Genomic DNA, 16,571 nt, shown 5'->3' with positions numbered 1-16,571 from the left:
TGCTGCACGTAGTCGTCCTTGCACGTATCACAGGGAATATCACCAGCACCCACCGTACAATAGTTTTTCATTATGGTTATCTAATTATCTAATGTTCATGCAGATTGTATTCAGGTAAGTTGTAGTAGTTGTTTATCATATAGTTATAACAGCGGTAACCCATCAATCGGATGTGCAAGGTAATAGATTTTATTCTTTGGAACATCTAAAACCACGTCGGGAACAAACTTATTGTATCGCACATACATGCGCAGCGTAGGCAGTGATAGTAAAAGGAGGAATTGTGCATGTTGTGAGCCACAAAAAAATAAGCAAACGTCCAGATAGATAGATGGATAGATAGGTAGATGGATAGATAGATGAGGACTTTGGTAAAATCTGGCAACCCACTCGTACCACCTTCATATATTTATAGGACGGAGCGCACATATCTATCAGTACTGGATGGAGGGACTCCGATGCATTGAAACCTATATGATCAGTGGTCATACGCCACCATTAACGTGAAATACGTAATTAGTAAATACGACGCTAACTCACGACCAGTAACATATATGAAGATGCAGAGTAGTTCCAAACTTAATGGCTTCTTTTTTAGACCTATAAGACATGTTTGCTTTAAACCTTTTTACTGCTAGCCTATTAAATGTAGTGAAAGAAATATTTAATAATAATGCGATAGACATTGTACCACTTTTAGTCAGAAACAGCTGAGGAGACCTAGTGCAGTCAACTAGTTATCTACAGAGCCTTGCAAACGTTTTCACCCAGGTTTTTTTTTTAAATTGCAAACCAATATGCTCTTAGAATAAGTTTTTAATGTTAAAAATCATTATTTGTTAGCATATCTTTAAAAAAAACAAAACTGAAAAATACTAAAAATGCTGCTTGCATAAATATCCAGACTAGTGCTTGGTAAAGCCACCAAGTTTGTCGAAAATGTCTAAGAGCTTTGCACACTGGGAATGCTTCTTGCCTGCTCTTCCTGGTAGATTTACTCCAGGCCGTTCAAGTTTGTTGGATAGTGCCACAGATTTTCAACTGACTTGAGAACCAGACTATTATTTGGCCACTGTAAAACATTCACCTTTCTGGTGTTCAACCATTCATGTTGCTTTGGCCTTGTGCTTGGGATTATTGTCTTGCTGAAAGATGAATTTTAATCTTTGGCCAAAAACCTCAGTTGTTGTCTCATCTGACCATAGAACATTTCCTCACATTTTAGCTGGGTCACTCTCATGCCTTCTGGCAAACTCCACCCATGCTAGTACTTTTTTTCTCTTTCAGTAATGGCTCTTTTCTAGCAACCCTCAGATACAGGTTAGCAGTATGCAGAGCTCTTGATATCAACTGATGAACCTTCACTCGTTTCACTCACTAAACTCTGTAGCTCCAGAAAAGTGATCATTAACCTCTCTGTGGCCTAGAAAACACATTGCTTCAAAACTCAGTGTCAGAGCAATAAGGGGGCTTATAAAGGATGGCCTTGTTTGTGCAGTGTCTGGGAGCTATGATGCAGCTTCTATTACCACACAGTTGATCCAACAGTACTTACTTGACTACCCCCCCCCCCCCCCCCCCCCCCTCCCATTAGTGTCTATTACATGAGATTTATAGCTTTGTTAAAATAACATTTTATTATGTACAGGTCACATCAATTGTTGCGACGGAATATGAGAACAAGCAAAAAAAAAAAAAAAAGAAGAACAGCAAATGCCATTAGATATTTAAAGGAATTGCCAATATTATAAAGAAAGGTAGAGTGAAGTTCACATTTCAAAAAGCAGATGACCACTGAAAGTGTTGCGTCTGTTCCCATCTGTGTAGATTATGCGGTTATCCAAGAGATGCAGGTACACCTTGTCTCCCTTCTCCAGTAGGATGGATGCTGAATTACCTGCAGTGTCCTCTGTGTCCACTCCTGGGGCATTGTCAGTCGCAGTGACCACATGCTTGTCATTTTTCAACAGTTCCACACCAGTTGCATACTGTTTGGTCGAACTGGAAATTGGGTTGAAGACCACAAAGCTAAAGTAATAGACTCCCCTCACTGGTGCGGTGAAAATGCCTGTAGAAGATACATTTCATATTTCATTGTTTTAAGAAGACATACAAAATGTATTTCAAACAAAAATATAGTAAAACAAAACAGCACAGAACTGAGACGTTCTGATTAGAACAAAGAAATGGGTGTTTGCATAAATGTAGTGGTACAGGGTTATAGTACCTGTATTTGGGTCATATGCGTTGCCAATGTTTGTGATAGCATTCTGGTATGCCAGATTGAGCCCCGTTTTGTATGGTCCCATGAATCTAAAAGCATTATTAAGTTTGGATAATGTGGCTGAGAATGCCACTTTGGGGGGTTCTAGGAAAAAAGAAAATGAATAATAACAAGAAGTTAAAAAAAAAAAAAAAAAAAACAAGCTCCACATAAATGTGTGAGTATAGCTTTTTGATTTGACATGACTTTGAATGAGCCACCTACCTTTCATTTTCTGCAGATTTTTCACTTGTTCTTCAACCCTCTGTACATTTTGTTTTATGTCATCTGTTTTCATATTGATCTCTAGTTTATGAAATTAGCATAAGTCCATAAAACACCACTCATGTCTCAGTATATAATTTCTTTAAAATGTATAAATGATATTTATCATAGAAACCAATGGAATATTTCAAAAGATTTATGTATAAATCATACATGAAACAAATGATTCAGTATTTGTCAGCAATCTAACTATGAATTTTATCATCACAGGGTCATCCGTTGTTCAGTATTTCCCTAGAATACAGTGTCATGAATATTTTACTGTTTCTACACATCTACCTACCACTGTTGCTTTCGCTCAGTTTTTGCACCTTTTGGGCAACCAATTCTAAGGATTTCTTTGAGGCAGAAGCTTCCACTGCAGTATTCAAGGCTTAGCAGTAACAAAGAAGACAGAAAAGGTCACTGACAGGTTCATAACACAAATCTTTATAGATTAAATATAGACATAAACATTACTTAATGCTGGTGGAGCCAAAGCCCCATTGATACACAAACAAATTAGCAATCCAGAACTAATGATTTATATTTATATATATATATATATATATATATATATATATATATATATATATATAGTTATATATATAGTTATAGTTATATATATATATAGTTATATATATATAGTTATTATATATATATATATATATATATATATATATATATATATATATATATATATATATAGTTATTTATATATATATATATATATAGTTATTTATATATATATATATATATATATATATATATATATATATATATATATATATATATATATATAACAAATTAGCAATCCAGAACTATATAACTAATATATATATATATATATATTAGTCCCACACTAGTCATAATCCATGCTCGGGAAACTGTCTACAGATGTTTTACCTGTATTTTCTGATTTGACACTGCTCAGCTCTGCTTTAACAAACTGTAACTCTTGAATGACATCCAGCAGGGTCTGTGCCACTATTTCAATCTCTGTAAGGTCATCAGCAGCATTTTCTTCCATTGACGGTTTCATGGCAAGTTTCTCCTGTAATCATGTTTGTCTTTAATGGGAAACCACTTTTTTACACTATTAATCATCTACCAAGTTACATTTACATTTTTACCTACTTATATTTAATGGTGACAAATTGTCAAAATCTTCAGGTAGTAATTGAATGATGACTGTAAATATTTACCAGGGTTAGTGATCCCAACAAAAAACCCAGTATAATAATAGACTGCAGTGTGGTCTTCACGGTCATCGTTCACAAAGTGTAGTAGTTTCTGCTCTCTGTGCAATGAACAAATAAAGTTTCCAAAAATTTACAAATTTCAAGTTGTCAATGCTGTTGATTTTGTTTAATAAAATTGTTAATGAAATGTATAAAACAGCTTTATGTACTTGACAAATAGCATTAGCCAAGCACACCCATCAGTAAATTATATTTAGAATTTCAAATAGAATAAGAAAAAGCTTTACAAGTGGAGTTAAAGAATACATTTAAGTCTTGCCTTCAAAATGTCCGAAAAATGAAACGTAAAAAGGTTCCTTTATTAAAGCTTATTTAAACAGTCAGTACAAGTCAGCATAAACTTTTTCCTTCCTGTTTTTAGTGTTTCATCATGTTATTCTATTTCAACATATTAGATTTCCACAAGTGCAAATTTACTCAAAGCTAATTAAGATATCTAACTCAAACTAAACAGTGAACAACTTTAATTTTAGCTAAATGCTTTGTACTACAAGTGGAGATATATGAGTGTACACTGAATGTTTTCTTTACAAAACAACAACAACAATAATAATAAATGTTCATAGTTTGAGGTCTTGCACTTCAGGTTCATTGCTGGTTTTGATCATATTTAAATTTTAGCTTCTCATTTTTTTCAAAGCCCTCTCCATCTCACTCCGCTATGAGCACATTATTTTAACCATTATGAAGCTATCTATGTATTCTTCAAAGAAGAAAGAAGTTCTAAGAATGGGTATTTAGCCTTTGTTCTGGTCAGTATGTTTTCCTTATGTGTTCCTTTTACCACTATTCTTCAGTTTTACACAGCTAAAATATTGTTGACCCATTCTGCAGGTTATCAGACCTTGTGACCTCTTTTACAGCAATTCATGATAAACCCTTTAAATTGGAAGCTTTGTGGTTTCCTTTGCAGTGAACTACTTGTAAGAGACAACGATTTTGGAAGACAGAACATTGCATTAATTGTAACTCATGGCAACAAATATGCTCATTTTATGATTAGATAAAAATTGAAAGATTTTGTGAAGAGGGGTATTGGGTCCAGAAAGATAGAGTGGCCCATATATTTACAAACCAACTTAGTGCTGTTCTGGGATCTGTTTCCTGTCTTAGTTACTTATTTATTTACTGTCAGAAAGAACTCCTAAATGACCACTCTGAGAAGGTTTTTTTTTTTTTTTAATGGACCAGTGAGCGCTACCTTGTGAAAAGACATATAATCAGACTGGACATGTTGGGGAACACAAGTGAGCTTTCAAAAGAAAGTGTTATGGTCAAGAATAGATTCGATATGCCTGTGTCCACCATGTAAACATACAAACATGGACTGAACTTTTCCCCTGTAACTGAGTTCCCAAGAAAACAAGAAGAATAACACAAGATGATTTTTCTGTTCACCATGTGTGTAAAACATGTCCCATTACTGAGTATATTCATCCTTGCAAGACCTATAGTGAAAAGGCTGAGAATTATTGAAAATAAAAAACAAGGGAACTGAAGGAGAATAATGAGGGGGTGGAAGGAGTTTATGAACCTGTCAAAAGGACATAGGTTTATCATGTTTCTTATTAAGCAGTACTTGCTATACAACTGTTTAAGCAATTAAGATTTCCGTTCAACCTGGTAACATGAGATTTACATTATTGAGGTCTTGGGTAATTAATAATCTGTGTTTTTTTGTCAGTCTTTAATGTACTTTTCAATTAAGCAAATGTTACACATTTTATTATCCAAGGAAATGCATGTACTTTTATTTCCTTATTCAACAGTGCATATGCAAAATCAAAAACAGAGAAAATCGACTAGTGTCATGTTTTAAATTTGTAGAGGTACACTACAGAGAGGAGCTCCAAAGTACATATACTATTACCGTTTAAGAATTATTCTATAAACCAAGAATGCATCAAAACAAAGAACATGATTGCTGAAGCCCATTGCTGAAGCCCACTTTAGAATTACAAGGTTTTTTAAAAATGTGTGTAACCAGAACAGTAATAATGAGCATTTAAATGTAGTTATGATGCTCCACTGTACTATCCATAGCTCTGAGTGATAAATCAAAGTTTGTCTTTTGACAAAGGGTAGAGTGGGGAGGATTTAATCATCCAGTCCAGGACAGGAAGTAGAGTTTCCCCAGTGCATCCCCGCACACCAACTGACTGGGGTCGTTTGGGTTAACCTCTAGCACCTCCACCGCAGCCGCACACACAAACAGTCCCACCTGTACGAGAAAAGACCGAATGACAGATCAGATGCAAGGAAGGACAGATCACTACAATCTAGAATGCTCTTGCGCACACACACACACACCTTATGCATTAGTGAGGAAAACACATTCAGTGCATAGTCTATAGTTCACCTGTTTCTTTGTGTTTCTGTCCCACAGTTTGATCGTCCTATCATAAGAGGCGGTGATGATGGTGCTGTCTGTGAGGCGCAATACACTGATTCTATCACTGTGAACCTACAGGGGTTAGACCAGAGCACCAGTATTTGCCATCGCTAGCCAATGTCTTCAGTGTACCAAACCACAATGTGAACATCCACCATAGCCACTGTTTTTACCATGCCAGGCTAATTGTGTTAAATTCCATCAGTGGCTTTTTCCTTTATAAACACCACACTAAGTAAAAACAATATCTATAGCAGGTCTAAATTATTACATTATGAATAGGATAAGTGTTTTGCCAGGGTCAGGTTAAACATGCATGTTCCTTCCCAACTGGGTTGTGACAAGATTCATAAAGAAACAAGCACACCACCACACACACACTCACCGGCTTTCTTGGACTCAACAACAACTGGTTTGGTGGCTGGTTGAACCACATGTTCCCCTTACAATCCCCACATACAATAAACTCTGTGGATAAAGATCAGCACAAGCTTCAAGCATGGCAGTCTTCAAACATGAGTATACAAGCAAGGTATAATCATGTTTCAAGATTTTTGCCTTTGAACTTCAAAATAAGGTTTCATTTTCATTTTATGTGTTAAAAAATCTTCAGAAGTAAATGAAGGGCAGAGTAGACCAAGGTAGTTTCAGTAGAGTAACAAGTGTTATGTGTTGGAAAGTATTACTTGTAAACATTCTAAGGGTTATGACATTCATTTGAATTTGTTTTTTAAATAAATACCAACACAGGCTATAGCGGTCAAGTAGTGAAACATATTTGTTTCTTTTAAATTTTTAAAAGATTCAGAATTGTGCAAGTACAACAAAACTGTGTAATTGTAAAAGCAATGAAAAACAAATTTTTAATTTATTTATTATTAGCTATATTCATTTAAGAACACCTTTCTCGATAGTTCTTCCTGATGCGACATGCTATTACATTAGTAATTTCTTTAAATTATAGCTATCTTATAGCAGATGTTTTGAGTGTTGGGGCAGCAAATTTGGGTTGTGTCATAGCTTATGTGCTGGACCAAATTAATTGTGCTCCTTTTGGTTGCTGCTGACTTTCAACATGCCTTACACTTTATGTTAATTTATTTTCACTTCTGACTTTTCAATTCTATACTTGTCACAGTTTGTACCTTTTTATTTTAGTTTCTTTTCTGTTTCTGCCCTTGTTTTGTATATTCCCACTCCTCAGCCTTTGCACCTCACCTGCATCTCTTTTCTACCCATCTCTTTGTATTTATTTATCTTGTCTTGTGCATATTCATTCTGCATCAAAACACTTGATGTTATAGTCTAGATTTCTATCTTTATTTTCTACAAGCTCCTTTCTCTGCGACTGCTGCCTGTTTTCACTGATAAATCATTTTTAAACAGTCTTGATTGATCACATTTTGAAAATCACATTAAAACATTAACTCAAATTAAAATGACTTAATCGTGAAAATCACCCAGCACTGGTTTGACCTCAGCAGCACATACAGATGCTTTATGCAGTACATGTGCTCCCTGGATGCTGGACCCATGCCCATGGTGTTGGGACCTCGCTCAGGAGCACGCCTTGTGAATGGAGGGAGGTACCTTTATGTGTGGCAGCAGCTGTGATGAAGAGCTGCTTCTTCATGCATTCAACCTCATCCTCCTTTGCATCCTGAGAGTAATTCACCTCAGGCACATATGAGCTGGCACACGAATTCAAGCTCAGGTCTTGATCTAAAGACAGCTGCAGAGACACAGGGAGGGGAAGTTACACAATAAACAGAGTAAGCAGTGGGTGCTGCTGTTGATGACAATAATGATAAATTATGATGATAACGAGGAGAAGAAGAATGTTGATTCATCCTGTTTTTTTGTTCACTCCTTTCCTGAAATATTTTTATTTTAGATTCTGAGTCACAGTGTTCATGTTTTTAAGGGTAGGCAAACTACTTACACAGTTTTCTGAGCTAATAAGTAATATTACATGACAAAAAAGAAACCAGCCTTAAATGCCCACTGCTTCATTTGCTTGGACAATTCAACTTGAAAAATCTGACCAATAACACCACAGTTCAGCTAACTGTCCTACCTGACTTGAAACTTAATACTTAAAATGAACAAAAAAAGCGCCTCCATTTCCAAAACAATAAACCACACAAGCAATATTAATTCAGAAAAGAAACAATAATTTTGGCTTCAGTGTCCAAGAAAATACATGCACACATCAAAGTATGTATGGATAACATGTACTGACCAGGTAGCAAAGCTTGATCTTCAATTCTTCCTCTCCCACCAGCCACAAACCACTGGCATCATCTTTGGCAAGGCCCAAAATTCGCAGGCTGTGTTGCCAGCTGCAAAGGTGGAAATCCAGAAAAAAGTGACAGAACTCCCCAAATATGTTACCCTTACCATATTTGTATAGCACTTTTCATACACAGTGGCAATGCAAAGTGCTTCTCTCTCTCTCTCTCTCTCTCTCTCTCTCCTCTCTCTCTCTCTCACACACACACACACACACACACACACACACACACACACACACACACACACACCTATCCCCACAGCAGGGTGTTAGAGATTAAATAAAACTGTTGACCTAAATAGAAAACAAATTAATAAAATTAAATACAATTGATTTAAATTCAGATTTTAAATTAAGAATGGAATTTAACAAATGAAGAATAGAAAGTGTCAAAATAAATAAAATATTTAAATAAATTAGGAACTAAAATTAAAATTGCTAAGGGTTACAAGAGTTAAAGTAAAATAAAATTAACAATATAAATTGTCAATAAAAAGAGTGAATAAGAATTAAAAAATAAATATGCATTGTAGCACTAAAAATTTAAATTGCAGTACTAGTGAAAGGCATAAGAAGGCAGCAAGGCATTAATATGTCAAAATTAGAAATTCAGAAGAGGTCCCGTGAGAACATTTTAAAGCAGTTCACATATGATAATCTGCTTTAACAGCTGTAGTGTTATACACTGCCTGGCCCCCCCAAAAAAGGTCACCACCTGGATTTAACTAAGCAAATAGGTAAGAGCCTCCCATTGGATAATTACTGCATGGGTGATTATGTTTCAGCTGGCAACAAGTTGTTTAACCCTAACATGCAGTGAGTAGCTTCTCATTTGTTAAACAACAATGTCGAAAGACACATCCTGTGGTTGTGGAAAAGATGTTAATCTGTATCAGAAGGGTCAAATTATTGGCATGCATCAAGGAGAGAAAACATCTAAGGAGATTGCTGAAACTACTAAAATCTGGTTAAGAACTGTCCAATGCATTATTAAAAAGTGGAAGGACAGTGAGGAAACGTCATCTTCGAGGAAGGAATGTGGTCGGAAAAAAATCTTGAATGATTGTGAACGACAATCACTTAAACGTGTGATTGAAATCAAATTGTAGAAAAACAACACTAGAACTCAGGGATATGTTTAATAGTGAAAGTAAGAGAATTTCTACACACACAATGCGAAGGGAGCTCAAGGGATTGGAACTAAACAGCTGTGTAGCCTTAAGAAAACCACTTGTCAGTGAGGCTAACTGGCAAAAATGGCTTCAGTTTGCTAGGGAGCATAAAGATTGGACTCTGGAGCAATGGAAGACGGTCATGTGGTCTGATGAGTCCAGATTTACCGTTCCAGAGTGATGGCCGCATCAGAGTAAGAAGAGAGGCGGCTGAAGTGATGCACCCATCATGCCTAGTGCCTACCGTACAAGCCTTTGGGGGCAGTGCTATGATATGGGGTTGCTGCAGTTGGTCTGGTCTAGGTTCAGCAACATTATGTGCCCAAAGAATGAGGTCAGCTGACTACCTCAATATACTGAACGACCAGGTTATTCCATCAGTGGATTTTTTCTTCCCTGATGGCACAGGCATATTCCAAGTTGACAATGCCAGGATTCACAGGGCTCAAATTGTGAAAGAGTGGTTCAGGGAGCATGAGACATCATTTTCACACATGGATTGGCCACCACAGAGTTCAGACCTGAACCCCATTAAGAATGTTTGGGATGTGCTGGAGAAGGCTTTGTGCAGCGGTCCAAATTTCCCATCAATACAAGATCTTGGGGAAAAAGTTATGCAACTCTGGACAGAAATAAAAGTGCTGACATAGCAGAAGCTTGTGGAAACAATGCTGCAGCGAATGCGTGCCGTAATCAAAGCTAAAGGCGGTCCAACGAAATATTAGTGTGTGAGACCCTTTATTTTGGCCAGGCAGTGTATATGTGTATAATGTCTGTGTTTGCATGTGTATATATGTATGTGAGCTTACTCTGTCATTTCTCTGCGATGCTCTTTCACGGTGGAAAAGATGTCGATGATGGTTGCATCCTCACACACTCCCAGTAGAACAGTACAGTAACACAGCATTTTCACGCTACTCTCCAAAGTGTATGACGAAACTTTCGACAAATGAAGGTACCTTAGATAAAGAACAAGACCGCTTATATAAAGGAATTTTACATTTGCCTGTTAGGATCACTAACACCTGCAAGGGTGTGCATGTCAGTAAAACAGCACTGTGAATATGAACAAGTCTATATGCTGACGTCTTTAGAAAAGTGCATATGTATATATGGCAGTGATCCCAAATGTTATTGCTGAGAGCCCTTTGCCCTGCACATAATGAGGAGTCTGATCAATCCTAAAAAATATGCAGTGCACTCAGTCCAGGATGGAAAACCATGAATTAAAGTCTGTACACAATCCCACTTGTTAAGCTCCTACTTTCTCGTCCAACCTCAACCTCTCCCTCACACATTCCATCATTAACTCCCTACCTCCCTCTCTCCGTGTTTGTGTTGCTAAGATGCAGAATGCTGGGTGATTTATGGGATTAATCGCTGGCTTAATTGTTGTACCGTGCAGTAGATGTTTGAGAGCCTCTCTCCAGCTTCCACACAGTCACAGAGCAGTCTGTGCAGCCCACAGCCAAGTGCTCATCCGGCATGCCGGTTACTGCTCGGATGCAGCTATCATTTACCTAAAGGCACATGCAAGCACACACGCGCGCACACACAATACTTCTCCATATACCCATATTGCATACTGTATTGCATATTGTAGAAGACATCAGCTCATTGGTTCATATTAATGTGTTTTATCTTGGTTTTATGATCTTTTTTTCCTTTGCACTCTCTGTGAGTGACCTTCTCAATGGCACAACTGTTCATCATGTTCTAGTCCTCTGTCTAACTCTTGGTAAACTGCACCAGATCAGGGTCATGCCCATGATGTATCAGGCAGAAGACGACGCAACCCATCATAAGAGCACATGCTTTGGGGGCACACCTTTCTTCATGGCTCTGGTTTGTGTCAAACTCAATTTAGGTAACACGCAGTCCAGTGTCACCAGGGCCAGATGAAAAAGACAGTTAAGTAAAAATAACAAATCAACAACCCTTCAATGTTCGGTGCTTATCCAAACATACATTCTGAATGCACAAATTGAGCTTGAATTAAATTCAAAACAGATGAACACAATGCAATTTTACTAAGACTGCAAAAACAACAACAAAAAAAATTTCAAAATTATTCTTTTCTAATAAGACATGGTAAATTGGTAATAAACGTTTAGTCTATAATCTGGCCCTGCATTTATTGATCTATTTTACCCTCTAGTGGAGGTGAAAAAAACTTTTGCTGTTTGTAATGCATGATCTTTACATTCAATTACGATCTACAAGATGATTTTAATTTAAAGTATTCTAGATTCATTTTTAGACCATAATCATGCTGGTCCCAGGCTGTTGGGTGTATTTTTGACACATCCTTTCTATTGGACAATTGAGTTGTACCAGGCTTTACTATAGCTAAGTTTGAAGTACAAGGGGTTTCCTTTTTTTTTAAGAACAAAATTAAACATCACAAGAAGAAAGATCATATAATAAGATGCAGTTTAGCACCCATATTGCATAAGCTATAATGACTAAAATGCTGTAATATTCAATAAATAATCATAAGTGTTTCATGAGTGCAATGTATGAGTGACACTGATGAGGCAGTGGAAGCCATGACTACAAGCTAGTTTCTACTACACAGCTTACCTTCAGTGAATAAACCAACAAATCATTTTGCCACATCTCGAGTCTGCCAGAGCTGTACCCACACACCAGAAGCTCCTCTGTCTCCAGGAAGCAAATCGCGCTGACAAGCTCCATCGGTCTGGGAGGCATCTCTGCAAGCAGACGCACGTTCATTAAAGGTCATGGTGTTTCCATCCATGCTTGAACAGTAAATTGATGACAAATTGATTCTAAATCCTAAATGAATCCTAATCAGTTTCCCTGTAAATATTACAGCCATAGCCCAGGAGTTCAACCAGTGAGTAAATTGTGAGTTTGAGGGGACTTGGCTGGCTACCTGCTTTAATGCTCCAGGCTCTGAGAGAGCGGTCCTCAGAAACGGAGAGGAGCTGGGAGCCAGGCCCACTCACCAAGGCCTGGACTGCTCCACTGTGGCCAAGCAGAGTGCTACGGTGCTGCACCTGAACAGACACAGAGAGAGCGGGGGGGCAGAGGGAGAAGGTGAGACACAGACACAGAGAGGCAGATACACTGTTTATCTACAGTGATTGTCATATATAAATCCTGATAATATCAGGATTGTGAGTTCAGTATAGTTTATTTCACTTTGATGATGGATGGTGTGGAGTGGTATTTACATTTTCAGTGAGAGGTGCCTACCTGCAGAGGGTGCCAGAGCTTCACAGTTCCATCCTCAGATGCTGTGGCGACCTGCAGGTCTTCTGACCTCAGGTCTTCCCCAGTAGCTGTAAGTGAGAAAGAAACTTTGACAACCAGGTGTGTACAGTTTTTGATGAGAAAACTGTGTGTATATATGCAAATGTCTCAGGCACTAAAGATATAAGCAGCTATCTATTTAGGCAACACTGTATAACATAAATACTACTGCAAGAATACATGAATGCAAATAAACATTAATATACCAAAAGGTACTAAGATGCTTTCATGTTTCATGTTTTCAGTTGAAAATACAGGTTGGTAGAGCAGAGCCCCACCTCACTAGAAAGTGTGGCATCCAATAGTCTGGGAAAAACTTGGATGTTCTTGGGTATTCAAAACCTTTGCACAGTACTATATACAGCATATATACTGTGTGTGTAATTTACCTGGATTAGAGATGACAGTGCTATGATGGAGACGTGACGTGTGGGCATGAATCTCGGCAATCACTCCCAAGTCAGATTTCCATACCATTAGCAGGCCATCTGCAGATCCCACCATCACATAGTCCTCCTACAGCCAGGGCACACACAACACCATCACACACACACACCATCACACATTGAAGGTGAATGTGCCCACACACCCATCCAATCACACCACTGAACACTTTGAAGGTGAACATGCCTGCCCCCGACACACACACACACACACACACACACACACACACACATATATATACACCAGAACACACTACAGTGCTTTGCTTCCTAAAGGATTATGAACTCACCCAGCAGCACAGTGTACTGAGAGAGGAAGAGGTTGGGACTTCTTTGATGCAACTTCCTGTCTGGATATCCCATAGACATAGTCTACAGTCACTAGAACAGCTCAGCTGTGGATGGAGGACATGACTGGCTTGAGCACCTCAACTGAATTTCCCAGAATTCCCTATTGTATTCTCTCTAATTGCATAATAATGTGCTAGAAGGAAAAACAACACTGCAGAGATGTGAACATTTGGTCATCTACAGTTTCTTTAATTATTATCCTCCAGTGGGCCAATATAAAAAGTCTATTAAAAATATTTGAAAAAACTGATATCATGGGGTGTTTATAAAAAACTGGAACAATGTTTATATTTAAATTCAGATATTTAGATGGCAAAAACACACCACACACTGACCAAAGCCAGTGGAGTCCAGGCACAGCTCGTGATCCAGTCTCCATGGCAGTGTGGCAAAGACTGGGAGACAACTGGAGGAGAGGAGTTTACCTTCCAAACCATCAAAGCCTGAAACCAATAGATCAGCGTCAGTCATCATCAACATTGCCATTACCGTCGCCAATACTGTCATCAAGTCCGTTGTGAGTCATGTACTAAAATAAATCTCCACCCTTGGAGAGAGGCAGGTGGTCAAGACTGGGATGAATACTAACTTTAGTTTACTTATGCTTTAGTGAGGGCGCGAGGAACAAGAATTTGTTAACCGTTGTTAAGTAACCAACTTCCAGCGGGAGCATTCCTCCATTAGGCTTTTTGCAGAAGCAGTAACAGTGATACAATTGTTTTTTTTTTCAAATCAAATGACAATGTAAAATTTAAGATACAATGAACTAGATGTAAATACATGCTCCCTTTAACATTTAAACAGCATTTTTCCACTGAAACGTCAAAAACATATCCACAAACCTAGTAATTGAAGTTATTTTAAGGAGCATCACTTCTAAGGCACAGCTCGGTGAGTGATCAAACTGCTCTGTCTGTACCTTGTCTTTCCCTCCTGACAGCAATTGGTCGCCGTCTGGACTGAAGGCCAGGCAGGTGACCCCTCCACTGTGACCTCTCAGAATGCTCACCACACCAGGTTCAACCCAGGTGTTATATGTCAAGTCTCTCTTCATCCACAAAGCAATTGTGAAATCATCTGAAAGTAACAGAAAAATCATTACTTAGAGTGTTTAAATTCGGGGTCTAAGTGAGGATCGTTATGTACATACTTCTTAAATTATATACATCTGGCTATGGAATAATAAGGGTACTTATTTCAGTGATATCAATGGATATTGTGATCTACAGACCTGAGGCAGAAGCCACATATGTGGAGTTTTGTGCCAGGGCGAGGACGGCTCCCCTCTGGATCCCAAAAGCTCCTCTCAAGGCCAGGCTCTCTGTGCCCCGGGCCCCCTGTCCGCTCCAAAGTCGAAGACGGCAGTCCAAGGCCCCAGCCAGGAGCTGCTGGCCCCCTGGGGCTTCCAGCCAGAGCAGGCATGGAACGGACAGCCGCAAGTCTTCACTGGACCACACCCTGTTGCCTGCAGATAAGGGGATGGTGAGACTCGGCACAGGTTACAGAAGAGTCTGGATTATTTATCAAAAAAAAAAAAGGTTAATGAGAGACAAATTCCCAAAATGAGACCAAAAAAGGGATTTCGCTTTATTTTGATATTAACTTTAAATTTGTGATTTGAAGTTTAGTATTAGAACGCTTTGACTTTCAAGGTGTCTATACCTGACTCCAAGCTGAACAGCTTCACACCGTTTCCGTGGTAACCCACAGCAACATAGCCACTAGCTACAGCCACAGAGAGAGCAACATCCTCAGCAGCTTCTACGTGTCTGGACACTGGTGCCCCACACAATTTCTGTAAAAATAAGCTTAATCATACATCATCATCATCATCATCACCGAAAGATACATATGCAGATCCATAAGAATGTCGACAAGAGGTGGAAAATGCAAAATACCTTTTCCTCCCCGAACACGGAAAGTGAGCATCCGAGACCTGCTGACCACAACTGAACCTGTTCAAAACATACAGGCTCAGTCAAAGTACATATATGACCCACACGTGACCACAGTGAAGTGACATTGAACCTTCTTTAACATGAAACTGAAAAAGAATGACCAAAACAAGCAGCAAAAAGACATAAAGGGAAACAGTGAGCTACGAAATCCCTGTCGTTTCTCTATACGCAGCGACGGCTCTGGTGTTGGGTTCCTCACCATGCTGTCGCCTCCGGCGCTGAGAAGTGCATCTCCTCCAGACAGGAACCGGAGCGCTGCGGTGGAGCCACGGTGAGCCACATAGTTCCCCACGCAGACGCCTCCAGGAAGTGACCACAGACGCACCTCCCCTGCCAGGCAACCTGAACACAGCAGAGAGGAGGAGGGCGAGAAGGCCACACTGCGTACCGAGCACTGGTGACCTGACAGAGCCTGGCAGAGAGAGAGAGAGAGAGAGAAAAAAAGAGTTTTGAAATCAGATTTATAATCTGTATTCATATTCCCATGATCTTTTGTCTATTACAAGACCCTGTTGCTTCCTCACCATGTGCTTCTCTTGTTTAAGCCAATCCCACATTCTCACTGCACCATCCCAGCAGCCCACAGCCAGGAGGGCACCCTCAGGATCAAAGGTCACACAGTTCAGAGGGGAGGGGCTCATAAAAGAAGCCTCCTGCTTATGCTTCTTGGAGGACCACACCTGTGCATTACATGTGTAAACGGCATATTTAGAAACGCTGCAAGGCTTACAACAACGGCAGTCTTGATTGTGAGCGCATGCAAACACATTTCCGGGTCAAATATTCTGACCTTCAGAGTGAAGTCTAAAGAGACAGTAGCAAAGTGCTTTCTGTCTGAGCTGACATCACATCCTGTGATCCTGTTGGAATGGGCGTTCAGGCGGTCTGTCCTAG

At 38.9% G+C, this 16,571-nt stretch overlaps 2 protein-coding genes across 7 annotated transcripts in view; both read right to left on the bottom strand.

Moving 5' to 3' along the window:
• Positions 1 to 1,618: 1,618 nt before the first annotated feature.
• On the bottom strand, positions 1,619 to 4,126 carry LOC113588555 (cerebellin-3-like). 2 transcript variants are annotated; one of them, XM_027027801.3, is made up of 7 exons: positions 4,049 to 4,126; positions 3,733 to 3,827; positions 3,434 to 3,581; positions 2,832 to 2,921; positions 2,489 to 2,569; positions 2,228 to 2,368; positions 1,619 to 2,068 (listed from the first exon to the last, which is right to left on the bottom strand). In XM_027027801.3, the coding sequence occupies exons 2-7, from the start codon at positions 3,796 to 3,798 to the stop codon at positions 1,770 to 1,772; spliced, it is 825 nt and encodes a 274-aa protein (XP_026883602.1). In that variant the 5' UTR covers positions 3,799 to 3,827; positions 4,049 to 4,126; the 3' UTR covers positions 1,619 to 1,769. The 2 variants fall into 2 exon arrangements, with proteins under 2 accessions (XP_026883602.1, XP_026883606.1); XM_027027805.3 differs by having other exon boundaries at positions 4,036 to 4,057.
• A 1,171-nt stretch (positions 4,127 to 5,297) lies between these two features.
• Positions 5,298 to 16,571, bottom strand: part of LOC113587747 (telomerase protein component 1-like) — a 37,960-nt gene continuing 26,686 nt past the window's right edge. For 3 of the 5 annotated variants that reach the window (XM_081699613.1, XM_027026582.3, XM_081699614.1), the window contains exons 37-56: positions 16,468 to 16,567; positions 16,202 to 16,357; positions 15,877 to 16,089; positions 15,618 to 15,674; positions 15,382 to 15,514; positions 14,951 to 15,184; positions 14,639 to 14,796; positions 14,055 to 14,162; positions 13,659 to 13,763; positions 13,315 to 13,441; positions 12,869 to 12,954; positions 12,546 to 12,669; positions 12,230 to 12,360; positions 11,045 to 11,166; positions 10,456 to 10,605; positions 8,424 to 8,523; positions 7,772 to 7,913; positions 6,567 to 6,649; positions 6,149 to 6,253; positions 5,298 to 6,010 (exon numbers count right to left, since the gene is read on the bottom strand). In XM_081699613.1, coding sequence (XP_081555739.1) covers positions 5,891 to 6,010; positions 6,149 to 6,253; positions 6,567 to 6,649; positions 7,772 to 7,913; positions 8,424 to 8,523; positions 10,456 to 10,605; positions 11,045 to 11,166; positions 12,230 to 12,360; positions 12,546 to 12,669; positions 12,869 to 12,954; positions 13,315 to 13,441; positions 13,659 to 13,763; positions 14,055 to 14,162; positions 14,639 to 14,796; positions 14,951 to 15,184; positions 15,382 to 15,514; positions 15,618 to 15,674; positions 15,877 to 16,089; positions 16,202 to 16,357; positions 16,468 to 16,567 — 2,554 coding nt within the window. In that variant the 3' untranslated portion in view covers positions 5,298 to 5,890. Of the gene's footprint in view, positions 6,011 to 6,148; positions 6,254 to 6,566; positions 6,650 to 7,771; positions 7,914 to 8,423; positions 8,524 to 10,455; positions 10,606 to 11,044; positions 11,167 to 12,229; positions 12,361 to 12,545; positions 12,670 to 12,868; positions 12,955 to 13,314; positions 13,442 to 13,658; positions 13,764 to 14,054; positions 14,163 to 14,561; positions 14,797 to 14,950; positions 15,185 to 15,381; positions 15,515 to 15,617; positions 15,675 to 15,876; positions 16,090 to 16,201; positions 16,358 to 16,467; positions 16,568 to 16,571 lie in introns of those variants that run through there. The other 2 variants (XM_081699615.1, XR_014117770.1) reach the window with 2 other exon arrangements.

This window comes from Electrophorus electricus, chromosome 17 (genome assembly GCF_041902795.1).
Source record: "Electrophorus electricus isolate QZ-2024a chromosome 17, ASM4190279v1, whole genome shotgun sequence".
In the NCBI taxonomy this organism is placed as follows: Eukaryota; Metazoa; Chordata; class Actinopteri; order Gymnotiformes; family Gymnotidae; genus Electrophorus; species Electrophorus electricus.
The sequence above is the reverse complement of the archived record's forward strand: the minus strand, read 5'-3'. Positions and strand labels throughout refer to the sequence as shown.

Coding starts and splice junctions, on each gene's coding strand:
- LOC113588555 (XM_027027801.3), bottom strand. CDS start 3,798: ATGACCGTGAAGACCACACTGCAGTCTATTATTATACTGGGTTTTTTG. Junction 2,922..3,433: donor TGTCAAATCAGAAAATACAG/GTAAAACATCTG, acceptor GTTACTGCTAAG/CCTTGAATACTGCAGTGGAA. Junction 2,069..2,227: donor CGCATATGACCCAAATACAG/GTACTATAACCC, acceptor TATCTTCTACAG/GCATTTTCACCGCACCAGTG.